An 18,185-nucleotide genomic window follows, 5' to 3' on the forward strand; every position below is an offset into this window, starting at 1 on the left:
TTTATGATCTGTGCAGAAGAAATTAACAATTCAATGCTGATGACAAAGCACAGGATGGAGTTAGCAGACTGCCTCCTCAGGAAATGACACATGAGTAGCCACCATACTTACAATAAGGTTCTGATACTCAGAAGACAAATTGTATATAAATTACAGACTAAATAGATGGAAAACCATAGGCAGTATCATTCTTACTGTCTATAAAAAGGAAAATATTTATTTCATCACTCTCTTAACAAACATATCTGTGCAGCTGCTCACATTAGAATTGTCTATAAAGATGTTTTTAATTACCCAGTCTTCAATAACCTCAACCACTTCTTTTTACTGAAATAAAACACTCGGATTGCTGAACTAGATAAACCCATACTTCATGCTGCTAGATGCAACTGTTGGTTCTACATCTTTTAAAAATACTTTTCAGAAGAATTAAGGGTTCCAAATAATTTCTCTGTGAAGCAAAACCCTCTCTAGAGCTAAATAAAGTTTTATTTATTTAAAATTCAATATGGCTCTTGATAGGTCCTATCAATCAGGTGTCATCCATATTAAAAGGGTAAAGCCCCCTCTATTTAACATATCCAAATAATTTTCTCACAAGATAAATAGCTCAGAGACAATTACCCTGCAATGTATGTTTATGAAAAGTCAGCAGGAGCCATTTATGGTCTCATAATACATAAATCAACTGCAGGAACCCTTGGTCAGAATGTGGAACATCACAACATTTTAACTCTGTGACTACAAGGCTTCCCTCATCCCCTTTTACAGGTGTCAAACCATTGCAATGATTTTTGTTAGTAGCTGCCATCAGCTTCATCTATTTAAGTGATAATTGCTCCTTAGATGCATCTAAACCTTAACTTGGAACGAGGGGGGAATCGTGTCCTTACACAATACTTAACGAAAAAGCATAAAAATTTAAATTGTCTTACTTTCCTGCCCTACACAATTTTTTGGCAAGGCAAATGAGCTTCTCCAGACAGACACACGTGCCACTAAGTGATGGAAACAAACAGGGCTTGGAAACATCAATGTTTATTATTTCACCGGGCTTTTGCTTTCAGAATAATTACCTATGCACAAACTCTAGATGGCAACATTGCACTTACTGTATTACTAAAACAAAATGTCACACTGAGTCCCTACATATCCTCTTTATCAACATTTTATGTGCCACAGATCTATAGCCTCTTATTATAAGTGTAATGAAGCAGAAGTTATTGAAGCATTTTATTGATTGCTCAGATCACAAGTTTACTGTCATACTGAATTGGCACCTTACTTGCTGAAGCAAACTGCTGACACCTTTTTAAAAAAGTGACAACTACATCTATTTCATGACCAGAAATCCATTTTCATCTCTATCAAGACAAGAATGCAATTTTCACTTCATTTAACTGATGTTAGGCCTGCTCAAGGCATGACACTTGGAAAAAGACACAAGTTTAAGGTTCTTAAAATACTTCTGGTAACTAGAATGCAGCTCAGCTGTGGGAAAAATTTCAAGCCTCACTCAAATCTATAAACAGTCCAACATTCTAAGAATCACTTAGCTGAACTATCAAGAGGGCAGTTTTCTATTTCAATTTCAAAATTACAAAACTGCTATTTTTATATTATTTTAATAAGAAACCAGAGTGAAATATTACAGTTTTCATTTGGAATATTGCTCTACACAAAGTTCACTTTAATGTGGGTGAACTCATTTCTTGAGTGGCTTCCACACAGGTCAGAGACACAAATAAAAAGAAATCTATTTTTCTGGGCCCTATAAAGAAAGAAATAAAGATACTTAACACCTCTTCAGCAGCACGAGTCTATGTCATACAAAATTAGGAAAAAAAAGAAGCTTCAAGGAAAAGGAAGCAAATAATTTAAGTCTACAAAAAAGGAGGGGGGATGTTACTGAACTGAGGCTGTGATACTCGAGTTATTTTACGAATATATTCTTTCATAGCCCATAAAAATACAAATACAAAACTGTGTTGAATCAGATATCAAATTAAATTTTGATGAAGTTCTTGTTTCTTTCAAATAATGTTTAATAATTATTATGCTCAGTTTACCACAATATAATCTGATTTTCTGAAAACAGCACTATAAAGAGGGTTCATTTCACATAAGTTTCTGATAACCCTGTGAACAAGCATGGGTAGAAATTATAGGAAAAACATACAGTTTAAAAATACTTTATAAAAGCCTATCTCTTTTATCAGTTTCTGCCAGCAAATCCTCTGAAAATTATTGTACCTACAAGCTAGTTTGTATTTCAATCATATAAGGGAAAAAGAAAACAAAAAAGTCATTGAGATTGTTCCTGAACAACGTAATTATTGCAATCCGAGAAAACCAACTGAATAGTACTGATAAATGTTTTGTATAAAGTACAAAAAGAGAAAAGTTATGGAACAAAGCTTTTGTTTGTGTCTCACAGAGGTATTCAACCTCCAGAACTTGAGTCAGCACTTTCAAAAGAACACTAGAAAATAGAAGAAATATAGAATTTCTTTTTTTCCTTTGTTCTGGAGTTGGCAGTACTTCAGTTTTTTTAAATCTCTAATATTTTTGCAGATTTGCACAGCAAAATGGGGAAAGCCTCCTGAATTATGACGCTTATTCACATGGCTTAGGAAAAGTGTGAGATATTCAGTTTGAATCAATGCATTTAAGTTTGTTTTCCCATAGCCAAAATGGCAAATAATAGAATCAGACAATAATTTTATTCCCTTTTGTTTTCTTGTGGGTATTTTGCATACTAGCTCCATTACTTTAATGTAATGTAATTTGCTGTGGTTCAAATGATTAATTACTATTACTGTAAGTTCTGCTAGATCAAGCTAATGAACATTCAGCACAGTTTCCTGTCACTTCTCATCCCAGCTCTGTCCCCTCTTCCCCACACATGACACCCCTACAGTAAAAATAAAAGCACGCAGAGTAAAACATCAGCAGTGTTTGTTAACCACCACATCCAAATTTTGCTAAAGCACTGTAAGTGCTCAAAAACATCTAAATACTGATAGAAACTTGGGATTCTCAAACACTTCCAGACCTACATTTTTCATAGTAAATGTCCACTGTGGCAGAGTAAAACCTCAGGACCAGCACATCCAAATTTTGCTAAAGCCCTGTAAGTGCTCAAAAACATCTAAATCCTGATAGAAACTCAGCAGTCTCAAACACTTCTAGACCTACATTTTCCATAGTAAATGTCCACTGTGGCAGAGTAAAACCTCAGGACCAGCAGTGTTTGTTAACCACCACATCCAAATTTTGTTAAAGCCCTGTAAGTGCTCAAAAACATCCACATACTGATAGAAACTTGGCAGTCTCAAATACTTCCAGACCTACGTTTTCCATAGTAAATGTCCACCGTGGCGAGGAGGCGTTCTTTTATTTACCTGCTCACAATTGATATTATTTGGCACAGGCCAGACCGGCAGCGCAGCCCTAAATGAAGCAGAGGTTTAAAAAGCATTAATATGATTTTAAAAGGTATTTGAGGCCTCTCTTTTGGCCTCTGTTTGGCCGTGCTAGGCCGGTGAGTGACAGCTTCCCTGCTTGAGGCGCACAGAAAGCACAGCCTTCCTCATTCACTGTCAGCTCCGTGGCCTTTTCACACGTTCCCTCCACAGCAGTGTTTGTCCCCAAACACTGGGAGCCGGCACAATGGCATTCCTGCCCCGGCACCCCCACCAACAGCCCCGCTACTGCTGGGGAATGCTAATCACGGGCATCCCCAGCTCCCACTGCATCCCGCTTCTGCCGCCCGCCCGGCTTCGGCCAAGCTTCTGGGCTGGGGGCTTCTTATTCCTGAATTTGGTTTTAGTAGGAATTATGGAGGCGAGACAGGAAAAAAAAAAAATTAAAATCTTATATGTTTTCCTTCAACTGCGTACGTTATATATGAAATGGACTGATTAAATTATATATTATATAATTATTTTACAGAATAAACTGCTTTTATGATATAAAATAATTACATGTCATATATATCATTAGCTGATTATATTATGTAAAATAACTATATACTTATATAATAAATGTAAAGTGAACTGCTTTTATGAGAAAAAATAATTATATATCATATATAAAATAATTATATATAATATATAAAAAGAACTGATTATATTATGTAAAATAACTATATCATTATATAATATATACACAACTGCTTTTATGATATAAAATAATTATATATAATACATAAAATTAACTTAGGTAAAACAACTATATCATTATATAATATATACACAATTAACTGCTTTTATGATATAAAATAATTATAAATAATACACAAAATTAACTTAGGTAAAACAACTATATAATTATATAATATATACACAACTGCTTTTATGATATAAAATAATTATATATAATACATAAAATTAACTTACGCAAAATAACAATATAATTATATAATATATATAATTAACTGCCTTTATGATATAAAATTATAAATATAATATATAAAATTGACTGAGATGTGTAAAATAATGATATAATTCTATATAATAGATATAATAGATAAAAAATTTACCACTTTTCTGCTGTAAAAGAATAATATAATTACTTATATAAAAATTTTACTGATTATATACAATATTTACTGATTTTACATACAAAATTTATTGATTTTACATACAAAATTTACTGATTTTTAACCTCAGATATATTTGGGGATCCCAGAAATTCCAACAGATGCCTACACATCATGTTTAAAACAGCAAGGCAAAAGGCTTTCCTCTGAAATATTCATAGTAGGATAATTCTAACAGAACTGGAGTTAAATTTCTTAATTTTTTTTTTTTTTAATATCAGAAAGCTGCATTTTTCCCTTCAAGCATTCATGGCATTAAAATGTCATGATATAATTTGCTGATACTTTAGGAAAGCTTATAGCTCATCATATACATATGCAGTTGAAATTAGAAAGTAAAAGATAGAGGATTTTTGCAATATAGTGTTTATACTCGGGTTTTTTTTACTTTTTCATTGATTTAAAAAAAAAAATAAAGCCAGTTGCAAAAGCTCAAGTATTCCCTGGGTTTCATCTGGCTTACTTAGCCTATATGAATTTCAGGGAACACTTTGAAGAATGTCCTGTCCCCTGTGAAAGGCTACAAACACTCCAGCTAAGGGGCAGGGGCTCCTCACTGTGCCCTTCCCTGGGGCAAGGAGCAGCAGGAATATCAAGACAACAATTTTTAAATTCAATACACACATTTTTGACTGAAGTGCAGGTGGATTGAACAGAAATACATGTATTATAGCGTTATAGAATTGTGTGTATTAGCATGTTATTAGTTTATGTGCTTCTTGATTTCAGCAAAGTGCCTTAGCAGAGTAATGCTGAATCTAAGAATAGAACTTCTTTAAAATCTGCTTTCCCCTTTGACTTACATGAAAAAACAAAGTAAGCACAAATAATTCAGGTGTCCAAAGAGCAGAGAGACAAATGGAAATGGAGCAAATCTTTGTAATGCTGTCAGGCAGTGGCTGGATGTTATATTGTGTGAATTCTGCGTGCAGCCACCACAGCACTGCCCTGCCAGGCCTCAGCACAACAGGACAAAGTGAAAGTATTGCCCTGAAATGTCCAGGTTTGTTATTAATGTGCTTCTAACCCTGCATTTGTATCACAGCACAACGTGCTCATTGCAAAACAAACTTTATTCAGACAAGGTCAACATCAACAAAACGGTGTAAGAGCACCATCAGAAGAATTGTTACACCTACAGTTGAAATAACCCCCAGTTGCTATAATTACTTAATTTATGCTCAGTCCTAGCACAATTTCAGTTAGAGAAAAAGCTGGAAAAATGAACAGAGAGCACTTTACACTGAATTATATGTTGTATCTTATCTTTAAAGTAATATAACTAAACACGAGGTTTTGGCATGTTAACTGCACAAAACATTTAACATCCTTGTGCTGTAAAATTTTCATTTAAGAACTTAATTCAGTTTGAAATGTTTATTAAAATATTTTAATGGTAAGTTTTTCATAGCTGTACTGACATTTATCCTTGTAATCTGGACTCTTAAAAGTTACAAATGTCCAAGCTGATTATATGAGCATAAATCTATATGCAAGTCTCTCATTATAAAGAATCATTTGTCTTCAGAAGAGATATTTGAAATCTACTAAAATTGTTTTATTTTCTTGTCATTTACAATTTCCTACTGAACACTAACAGATGATCAAGGGAGGAATGATTAGCATGAGCTAGTTTACTGGCATGTCATTATATATTATTTAAAGAAAAGACTGAAAATAGTCAAAAAATGGCTTTCCTGTGAATTTCTATTTAGAAACTCTCTTGTCTGTTTTGTTCAACTAATTGCCATTCTACTTGATAAATACTTGTATGCATTATATATACTTGTATTTATTTAAGAGAATACTATGTTTTAAGGCACTGGAAAGTAGTAGATTTCAGTTCTATGGCTTTTGTGACAGGCAACATTGTCTTAAAAGGGTAGAATTATCACAAAATATGTAAAGATTATTTCCCACTTTTAATATATCACTATACTGCCTCAGAAACATTCCAAAATAAGCTTTTCTTTTTCCTTTTCTTGTTTCCCTTTCACACGCTCTCTCATTTTTGGCTTTTTGTTTGATTTCTTCTAGCTGACCACTGTTAGTTCTGGAGAGGAGCAGCGGCTCGCAGCTCATTTCTCTGTGTGGCTGTGGCAGCAGGAGGTGCTGTATAAACAGTGAGTGACACTGTGCCTGCTCCTCTCCTCCCCCTTCCTTCCTCCCAGCCTGGAGCTGCTCATCCTCAATTCTGGGGCCAGCAGCACTTTGAAATCTCAGCGTCCTCACTGCCTGCTCCATTTCATTTTTGCCTTCAAAACCTTTATGTCTCCTATTTTTCACCTAGTACTTAAAAATATGCACATTCGTAAACACATAAATGAAATGATGTTGCTGTGCTCAGCAAGATCAGTGTTTTCTCACTTATGTTTCCTAAAATTTGAGTAATAAAAAATTGCTCCCAAACTGTCGGACAGGAGAGTGTCTGTTTGCCACTGCTTTTTCTAATTGAAAATGCACATCTGGTACATTTGTTTGCCAGCACACATATAGAAATTAAAATCATGATGTTTTAAAATACGATAAATTTATTTAATTTGTCATGATGCCGTGCCAGCTGTACTTAGTTTTATTTATTTATAACACGTTTCAACTGAATTGCTATTGAAGTTAGTTCTGTGGGAAGACTTTTGAGACGACTAAAAGCTGCCTGTGCAGAACAGCAGTGAGAACTGATGGCTTTAGAGAATTTCCACACAAGGAGCACCCCGGCTTGGCAAAAATGCAACACGTGGCACCCCACCCCACCAGAGAGACAAATTAACTCCTCTGCTGTGGGCTCTGCAATTCCAGGACAAGCATTTCTTTCTCCTAACAGGCACTGCAGCTTCTCCAGCACGTGCCAAACTTCTTTGTGCCACAGCTGGTTTTATACAATCAGTATATTTGAAAATAAAAACAGACAAGCAGACTTTTAAAGAATGGGACAACTCACCTCTTTGCTACACTTTGCAGACTTTAGTCGTTGGTGCAGGGCCAAGAGAACTCCTTGGATGTAAATCACTGCTCCTGAGAGGCTGAAACCTTCTCTCTTAAAGACCAAAACAGGTCCACACAAAGTTGTGATGACATTTTGCAGGCATCTGTCAAGTAGAGGAGCTATATAAAGAAAAAAAGAAAAAGGGAATAAAACCCCCACCAAACAACCAAAAGAAAATGCATTCTTTTGACCCACTGAAATATACAGCCTCTAACACAGCCTCGGCACCAGAACCAACTCTTAATATCTATTATTTATATCTGACCTGGGTTAAGTCTTGGAAAAGCAACTCCTGCATTTCTAGTGGCCACCATGAAGGACGTATTTATGTGGAGACACCCCCATGAAAGGCTGAGCACACCTGAGTAGCTCTGAAGTGTGCCTAACTAGCTGTCGTGGTGTGCACTGATTGCCTTATCTTCTCATTTATCACAGATGAGTTGGAACCAACCTTGCTGAAACCCACTTGCTTTGTCCTGATAAAATTGCAAGATCCATGTTGTTTCTGTACACAGTTTGCTGTTGAGGGGCTGACATACACCCACAATATTGTAAAATTCATAAAATAGAAACAACGCTTTCAGAAGCTGTTTTAGTATAACCTCCTCTTTGCCACCATGGAAAAACCAACTTGTTGCAAATAAAACTGCTCAGTGTGGCTGGTTAATAGCGAGAAAGATCAAATGAAAAGAGAGATACAATTAATTCATGGCAATGCTCTCAACAAGATCTTTGCCTTGCTGTTCTTAGATTTCAAATAATTGCAAAGGTTGGAAGGATTCTCTCAAAGTGACCTAAATGGCAATATGTGAGATAAATAAGGAATTATTATTTTGGCTTCAGGCATTACTAGGGTGCATGTGCCCTGCATACCTTTCTCTGTAAAATATGCAGACCTTTCTTACACAATAAAATAAAATAACATTAAGCAACATTTCAGAGGAGGGAAGGGGAAGGAACCACCAAAATCTGGTTTTATGAGCAATATGAAATGAAATAAATTTGTATAAAGCATTCCTGTAAACAATGCAAACAAAATTATATACATAATTCCTCCATCTAGTCAATCTGTGGTCATAAAGATTCACAGTAGCTATGTCAGTATAAATGGTGGATTTACTAGGTACATAAAGACGGACAAAGAATTGCAGATTTTGTCAGACAAAATACCAGAGGAGGCGAATTACACTGCCTGTATTTTATTAGAATAGGAGATGTGTTCCATTTGGGTAGGGCAAATATTGAGCCTCAATAGATGTTCACTCAGCTGTGAGAGCAGAGTGTGAACCAAGGCCTCAGTTAAGGAACTTTCGTATGCAAGTTCTTTAATAACTGAAGACTTTTAGACAGACAAAGAAGGAGCATCTCATATGGTTAAATCTATCTTCAAGGATAAAGAAATAGGTAATCATGCAACAGACTGTATTTTGTCTCTGCTCAAGTCAATGTGTTTTAGGAATTATTTAAGCACAGGGTTAAACAAAATTGTGTCTATTTTTTGTGAAAGGCATTGCTGTTTTAAAAATCATGTTAAAGTCCAGGTCTTGTGACTTCCACAATTTTATGATAGGATTTGATAACATAGTCAGTAATTGTATGTATTCTCACATAAACATTCCTGAGAGCTTCCATATAGTGCACTTGTCTTATCTAAAGGGAGACCAGACTTAACAAAATAAGACTGAGGGTTCTCTGAGTAAGTTAATATGCATATTAACCTTCTCTAATGATTATCTTATTTAGTATTAAAGGGCAATACTGCAAGACTTTTTGAAAATACTTCGTCAAAGCAAAGATCCCAAGCCAGAACACACACAACAGACCATTAAATATTTGCATTTAAAACCTGATTTCTCAGCATATGACCATGCAATTGAACATGAGCAAACATTATCTCAAGTTGACAATAAGTGAATTAATAGTTTTCCAGACTATTGTAATAATGCACTTCTCATTCATGGGAGCCAGACATTAAATTAAATAGATTAGGAGAGATAATGAATGAGATTTGACCAGGAACACTAGTAGGGGTGAATTGACTTCAGTGAGCAGCACCAGAATTAAATCTATGTTTCACGTGATGTGGTATGTAATGAGGAGTGGTTATAGTCTTACTCAGTTCAAACAAAATAAAAGGATGAAAATCTGATCCCATTTATGTCTTTGGAAGGTTTACAAATAACTGAAGTGAATGCGGTTTTTATTCAGTGCTTTTTAACTTAGTTACCATAGGATAAACTTCACAGAAATTAAGTGCTGATTTTCTGCCTGTAGACTGAAACAGCTGCGGAAAAATTTTTGTATACTGGCGTTGAATGTTAAATTTAAAACACCAATTATAATACTGACAATAATTTAACTTCACCACAAATAACTTTAACATTTTAATAATTTTAATATTGTAACAATATAATGCAGCAGTGTTGATCCACTTCCTCTGAAGGTGGTGACCTTAGGGACCACAGAGTTCCAAGATCTCCTGGGCTACCTTGGAATTTAAAGATTCAAAGTGTCACCTCTTTCAGACACACCTCAGGAACACTGAGTATCAGACCAAATTAATTTTCTATAAGCAATAATCATTTCCATAAACATCAGCTGACTTTATCCATAATGGTATTTACTTCATTCCACACTCCACCTTATCATTCCCAGATTTATAGTCTCAAAGTGCTTGTATTGCTTCTTTTTCCCCCCATTCTTTTGACTCCCCTTTTTAATAATCAAAATATAAATGGTATTCACTTATTAAGCATTCATTAAAGTACAAAAATGTGTGCCTAGGAAGTTGAAGGAATAAAGGTAGAACACCAGAGCAGTCACTTCAGAAGGGTCTACTTTCATTGAAATATTCCATAACTTTATTTTTCGTGGCGATTCCAGAAGATACTCAAAACAAAAACCCCTTGAAATAAAGAAAAAAAAATCACAGTTGTTCAAAAATTCTCCCTATTTTAGGAACATTTATGTTGTTCTTATTTGGAACTGATGTATGCAAGAATAATTTCCAATAAAGTTAGTTACTTCCAGACTTCCACACATTTTGATTTACCTAAAATAAAGAAGGTACTAGTCTGAACTATCATCTTTTAAAAACTGAAGGAGTATCAGTAATGACTTCACAAAGTATCTCCCAACAAAGTGCTTTGGTACTGTGTTTAAAAAAAAAAAAAGCCATCTACCAAGTAAGGTGAAAAGAACATACAGGAAAAATTTCCAAAATATTTGCAAATTTATTGTGAAGTGTTGCACAGTCCATTACAGCTGATCAAAGATTACAAAATGAATAATGAGGCAGGAGCAGGAAAGTCAGTAAGAGCAAGAGAAGGTAAATTTAACCCTTGGAGGAAAGTGCATGAGCTGACTTTCAGGAGCAACTCATCACAATGTGTCCTTCAGAAGGTTATAGAGCAAAAAAAGGTAGTTTAAAGTTACGGAGAACACTTTAAGTTATAGCAAAATCCCTTTTCTTTTTAGCTTCCATGCAGAATTTAAAACCCTGCATTAGAACCAAACTTCTTTTTTTCCTCTTTTAATGAGTAATTTTGCCCATTGCAGCAGTCTCATCTGCTGGGGAGTCAGCAATGGATAAAAGGAGAGTACCAAAGGAACTTTGCTCCTCAGCTAAACTGAGCAGGGTTGGTACACCATTATTTTTATTCTCCCACTTATTGATTTATTGACTTCAAATCACATGACAAACATCGAATTTCCTTGAAGAAAATAATTGTTTTACAGTGTAATTTTACACTCCTCTGAAGAAAAGAGATGTGAAATTTTCCCTAAAACAAAACCCAGGGATTTTAAATTGCCACTGTGGCAAACAGAAGATAAAAATCTTGACTTTTTTTCCACTTTGTCTTGTCTTTAGACTTGCTGAAAATTATAAGAGTGAAATGTTTCTCAAATTGAGTGACAGAAAGGATGAAATCTAGTAAGGTATCCACAAAAAGTAAGCAGAATGTTTGTAAAGGAATGGGAAAACCACCATCTGGTAATTTGCCATCATCACCAGTGGACTGCAAAAAGCTAAAAAGCAAATTCTCCAAAATTCAGTTTGTTAACTTTCTTCTTACTAGGACCAACCACCTTACGGGAGCAGAGACATACGTTTTTATGGCATTATTTTTTCTATTTTGCCAAGTTCCTTTCTCCGCCAATTTCTCTTAGCAAACAAGGTACCAAATGGCTTTTTTTTTTTTTTTAAGCAAATAACAATATCAGGACAACCAGAAATAAATCATCAACGTTTATTTCCATTAGGGGAAACAAAGATCTTTTAATTTGACCAAAATATTAGGAATTATTTTTATACTTTTTAGGGACAAGGCTTTTTTTCCTGAAGGTACTTTGGTACTTTCAATATACCCTATATTCAAATATATAAAGTAGATATTTATCTACTTTTATATATATATATATATATCACTAAAGGCATAAGATTGAGTTGGTGCTCACAGTGCTTCACATTTCTAATTTTTAGCAACCATGAGTTTTAGCAATACATAGCAACTTCTGATTTTTAGCAGTTCCTTGTCCAGGGCAACTGGCACTCACTGTCCAAACTGTAATTTGCATAGGGAAATGGAATTATGGAGACCATGCATTTCCCTCTGCTCCTTAAATTGCATCGGAGTGTTTTTACTCAAACAAAAACTAATCTAACAGCTGCTGTGTACTTTTGTTTATATGCTATATGTCAAATCCTATTGTCCCCAAGGTACTTATGAGAGATGCTTTAGCAGTCATTTTCTTAAATACTGATGCCTATCCGAATTTGGATTTTTCCACCATTGAGCAGAATGACAAGTACACGATTGCTGTACTTAAAGCAATCTTTCACAGCTGCTTTGCTTTCCCAGTGATCCCATTAAATTGACGGCATATGCCTGTGGGGTCTGCAGTGTTACAATTCTGCTGAACAAGATGTTGATTGTACACTACAAATTCCTACAACACAACTTGGCTTTTTTTGTGGGAACCACTCCTCTGGTCATCTTTCTGTGTAGTTTTTTTTTTTTTTTTTTTTTTACCTGAGCAAAATCGAATTTAAAGCTTCGTCCACAGCTATGCCCTTTACTGATCACCTGGTTGTGTTAATTGGTTAGAAATGAAAACTCTAACCCTGGGTGGTTAGTAGGTATGAAAACCTACCAAGTCTCCTCAGTTCCTAAAATGAGCATGAGTCATGTCTTTCCTGGACTGAACGAAGTAGCTGTGCATTAAATATGCTGGCACATCTTCTGCTTGAGCAAGTGGACCGAAATGGTGTGAATTGTTAATGCCTTGCTGCTTTGGTTCACGGCTTGTGATTGATCATTTGTAACTATATCTACTCCTTGTTCCATGAAATCAAGTATGGAGTAATGGGTTCATCAGATTTTTGGGTTAAATTGAGAGTGAAGAGGTACTGTGTGTGGAAATAAGAGTTGCCATGTTCGGGGCTGGCCTTGTAACAGCATGGAATCTAAAGGCGATATTCAAAACCACTTCACTCATCACACGCTTACTGATTCTGAATAGGGTCCATTTGCAGGGGACATTTGGGAGTTTTCCAATGCACTTTATGCCTCTTTCTTCACTTCTACCACCCTGCACATTTTTTTTTTTTTTTTAAACTAGAGCAGCTTATAACAGGTCAGAGTAGAAAATTAATAGATTTGAGTAACTTGCTATGTAAAAGTTAAAATAAGGTTTGACTGAAATGAGTGTCCTGCTAATTAATGATGCTACCTAAATATTGTCAGGCCAAAAGAACTTGGCAAATTTTTACTCAGTAGGAAGAGTTACAATCCCATATTTTGTAGAAACCTCTTTTTCCAGGCAGAAAAAGAGAGCTGCACAGCCTTAATTTGCAGTCCTCAGTCCTTTCATGTGCAGGAATGACACACACACTTGCAGACATTACAACACAGCTCATGACTTCGCAAGCAGCAGTGTGTGGGACCACAGCAAATCCAAGCCAACAGCAACCAGAAATGACAACTTGTGATGGCCTGCAGGAGAGTAATCACATGCAGTGTCTCCACAGAACAAGAAAGGTAATGAATGTCAAACTTGCTGCCACACTCACACTGCTCTGTTTGGGCAACAGAAACCTTCCAAGACTCACTGTGCTGCCTCAGCTCCTCTAGGAAAATTCCACCTGTTCAGGATGAAACACAGTAATGCATTTCCCTGTTTTAAAACAACCTATGGAAGTGATTTAATTCCATGTGAATGTTCAACTTGGAATGAATGAATCACTCTGCTCACATGAAACATACATCTAGGCTTTCCATCTGCTCTTGTGCTGAAGTTCAGAGACAAAACTGAAATTTGAACAAGTTTAAGACCAAAAGAGAAACAGGGAGTAACAGCATAACAGCAGGCTGCTTTTGTTCCTCATTTAGGAGTAAAGAGATAAATGGAAGGGAATTAAATGAAAGTGCAGTGGAAAGGGGTGCACTGCACGCACACATCTGTGTGCATATTTGTGATGATTATAACTTTATTAAGACAGAGAGATACAGGAGTTCAATTTCATTTCATGCAACCTGGGGCACACAGGATTCTCCATCTCTCTTTGGTTAGTATTTTTCTTAATGAATGTTAGCATAGCACAAACCAATAGCAATCCACTTCATGTACAAGTTTTGTCATTAAGAGTTTTGGGGAGGCTTCAATCCATGAAATGCTGCAAAAACAGAGGAAGCCATCACAAATGAAGAAGCTGCATCTTTAAACTAATTTTGAAAACATCCAATCTTTTTCTCTCTTTACTCCTTCTGCCTTTATGCAAGCACGTTGCTGAGGTCAAGTTTCTATACCTCAGTACTAAAATAGGCTCTTTTTAAAACCATTTGGACTTAAAATGACTTTGTTGGTTCATATTGGGAAGCTTTCCCATGCTTACACAAGGAGCTGTGCCACAATTGGAAGACATTTATCAAATCCATAAAGTCTTTTACAAAAAACTAATAATTTTCCTGTGTATTTCCTTTTTTAAATGCTCACCAACCTCCAGGTGCTCCTCTCTGTTTTCAAAATATTCAGTCATTTACAGATGCAATTGCAGCAGCCAGTGAAAGGCCAAGACAACTTTCTCAGCTTCAATATGCTCAGAATTCTTGAAAAGAGGTCAATCTGACACCTTACTGCAGCTCACCTGGTGATTTCACAGGCTCAGATAATGGCTGAGACTGGGGAGGGATTTCCAGAGGTTTTTCTAGCCCAAATCCCTTCTCCAAGAAGGGTCAGGCAAGAGCACATTGGCCAGGGTTTTCTGCAGTGTATTTTGAATGTCCCCAAAAATAAGACTCCAAAACATCTTTGGACAAACTCTTCAGTGTTTGAGCAACCCACAGTAAACATTTTTTTCCTCTTATGCTTAAGTAGACTTTTCCACACATCAGGTTTTATCCACTGCTTCTTATCCATTCATTGAATTCTACTGGGAAAAATCAGAATGCATGTTCCTTACTCCCTGCCACCCCAGCCTGTACTTGTGGATTGGATTATGACTGTCCAGCTGCCAGCCTTGGCATTTCCTTTCTTGGACTTTATTTAGGCATTCTTTCTCCAGCATTTTTTCTAACATGCAAAAGTTCCTTAAGACTTACAAGAACAACACATATTGCTTAAGTTAAACAGGTATTAAACTAAGTAGAAGCTACTGGAGAAAAATAATCTTCCCAACTCTGACCTCATGTATATGAATTTCATTCAGGCAAAAGAATTACTCCTAATGAACTACAGTTTTAAAAAAACCAAAACCAAAATACCTATGAAGATATCAGCTTTCAAAACAAACTCCAGATACTATTCTAAAAAATTACTAAATAGCACAGGTGATGTTTTCTGTCCAACCAGATACATGTACTGCCCAGCAGGAGAAAGGAAAGCTTGGTCTCGTGACATTTTTTGGTATTTTAATTTACTTAGTCAAGGGAAGGTGCGCTATAATGGAACTTAGTGCAGTTTCAGTGCCCTGCTGGTTACAGTCAGCAGCTACATACTTGCTAGATTAATTAAAGCTTTTTAAATTTTTTTTTTTTATTATTTTATTTTTTCCGGAATGTATCTACTACACTAAGCAGTATAAGTTGGTACATTCAATGTGTCAAAGAAATTCAATAGACTCTGTTGTGCTTTCCAATGGAGAATTTTACAGGTGAGCAGGACTGAGCGCAGAGCATTTAATTTCATTTAAGTGTCAAATTTTAATGAAAAAATGTATAATCTTTCTATTATAATAGATGTGTAATAATGCAGCCTAACATTAGGCTACTAACAACTGCTATAATAATAGAAATATTCTGTATACAATATATAAATTGAAAATTACATTGAAGAGAGAAACTTCATCACACAGAGAAGCAATGAATATGGCAGTGGATTTTATATACAACAATACTGACAGTTCAGTTTCTCTTCAGACAATTTGGGGGAATATTTAGATGAGAATATCATACTCTTATTAATGACCATTCCCTAAATTCCTTTTAATAACCAAGAAAATATTCATTCGATATCTTTGATGTGAAATTAGCTGTACACTTGGAAATAGCCAGAAAATGCTCATCATTAAGGCAGCCATCTCTCTTCCTAAAATGTGGCCAGGGAATATTATGGAACTGAAATCTGCTTTGCTTCTCTGAAACTGGTAACGAGTAGAAGAGAAAAAAGCAGACTGCCTACAAAGACATTTCTTGAGGTGCAAAACCTAAAGAACATAAGACTCCTTTTATTGATATACAAATGCTACATCTTCCATATATATTTCTCCCATGATAGGAGGATTATTTACAGACAACTCTAAAGTCCACAGATCTTGAATTTATTTATTTAAAGTCTTGTATTAAAAAACTTTGGTGTCCAAAAGAGAGATATTCATGAATAAAGGAAAAAACAGTCATGGGGATATATTTTTCAATGCCTAATTGAGTAGAAGGATATAGGTATTTGCTAAAAGCAACCATTGATAAAAGCTCAAAGAAACAATTTTTAGCCTTCTTAAACAGAGTTGGAATAATGCCTTACTTATAGACCATATATAAGGGCGGAAGTTAAGAAAATTCTTTCCTACAAAAGACACTGAAACCACTGAAAATTTACTAAAACCATGCAAATATTAAAATGCTAGAATAACACAAAGCAATAACCTTAACCGAAGTTTATTGACTATTTGCCATTTTCAGTTCAAATTAAGGGCACCAACCCACACAAATTGTTAAAAAAACAGATTAGCTTTTCAGTCTAATGTAGTAAATGGAATGTAGTAATGTAGTAAATTGAATACCTGTCCTACAAACATTGATTTACCACTTATGATACTGCCAACTATTTCTCCACATACCTCGTGTTAGTATCTCACTAGAGAAGCAAGATTCATTCGCAGGGTGCAATTGTCCCAGCTGAGACAGCCACAATACCCAGAGTGCCATCACACAATTTCAGGAAGCTCCAACCCACAGAGTCACACCAGGGCACTTGAGGAGGCTGCAGGCTCTGCTCCCTTGTCCTTCAGCCCAGCCTTTCATCCCCTCCTGTTGATGCACTGCCCCTGTGTGCCTCTGGGCCCTGTGTGCTTGCCCAGCACACCTGGGCACTCCCTGGCTCCTTACCTGCAATTTTATTCACCTGTCCTGCACAGCTGCACCCACTGGGGATGAGGATCAGCCCCAGCCCCACTCCCCATCACCACAAGCTGTGTGCCTACATGCAAGCATATGAAAACTTTAAAAAAAGAAAGATCTTACCACAAATAATTAAAACCTAGTTCTTTAACAGCATTAAGAAAATCAAAAAAGCCATAGAATAAGCCCTAAAAACCTAAAAAGAAAACATTTAGCACTAAGAGAACAAATGCCTTGGCAAAGCAATCTGTACTCTAGATAAAATGCAGAACTTATAGCTGCCAATCATTAGATTTCCAGCAATGACTCTAGTAATTTCCAATCTAGCATTCTACATAGGCAAAATTATTTGAAATGTGAGAAATTGCATTCAAATCTAGTCCAGTAATGACTCTAGTCAGTTTCAAGTTCAGCATTCTATATATGCAAATTTATTAGAAATGCAAGAAATTGCATATTCCAAGTCATCTTGGAGGGAAGGGTATGAAGGTAGTTGCAGGTCTTGTGAAATGTTTTGTGTCTTTTACCAAATGAAATAACATGAACTAAAAAAAATAAAATTTAATATTTTTTTTATTTAATTTTTTTAAAAATTAAAATTTTAAAAAGCAAAAACTTAAATGCTTGTAAAAAATGAATCTACATCTCAGATGCTGTACACACACATGCAGCAGAAAGATCTTCTTCAAAGACTTTATAAGACATAAAAATCTAATCAAATCAAATCTGATTGTTTAGTCACACAGAAAGATGACTGTGTTGTGCAAAATTGTTTATGTGTAGTCATTGACCATGGATAATCATGGAAGAAAACCAATATAATGGAGCAATGTTTTAGAACTTTGTCACTTCAGGAAGAGGTTCCCTAGCAGTGGGAAGTGTGTGGCCTACAACTGAATTAAACTGGTTTCTGAAGAGAGAGGGGGGCTTGGTTTTCCCTATTTTTTTTTTTTCTGGCAGTATGTTTTGACTTGAGAATGCC

At 35.6% G+C, this 18,185-nt stretch overlaps 1 protein-coding gene across 2 annotated transcripts in view; it reads right to left on the reverse strand.

Moving 5' to 3' along the window:
- DCDC1 (doublecortin domain containing 1) overlaps positions 1-17,959 on the reverse strand; it is a 57,650-nt gene extending 39,691 nt beyond the window's left edge. For both annotated transcript variants that reach the window (XM_085579583.1, XM_085579584.1), the window contains exons 1-2: positions 16,924-17,959; positions 7,542-7,705 (exon numbers count right to left, since the gene is read on the reverse strand). In XM_085579583.1, the coding sequence (XP_085435709.1) occupies positions 7,542-7,705; positions 16,924-17,011 (252 nt within the window). In that variant the 5' untranslated portion in view covers positions 17,012-17,959. The remainder of the gene's footprint in view (positions 1-7,541; positions 7,706-16,923) is intronic.
- Positions 17,960-18,185: the final 226 nt, after the last annotated feature.

This window comes from Lonchura striata, chromosome 5 (assembly GCF_050655825.1).
Source record: "Lonchura striata isolate lonStrDom1 chromosome 5, ASM5065582v1, whole genome shotgun sequence".
NCBI lineage: Eukaryota > Metazoa > Chordata > Aves > Passeriformes > Estrildidae > Lonchura > Lonchura striata.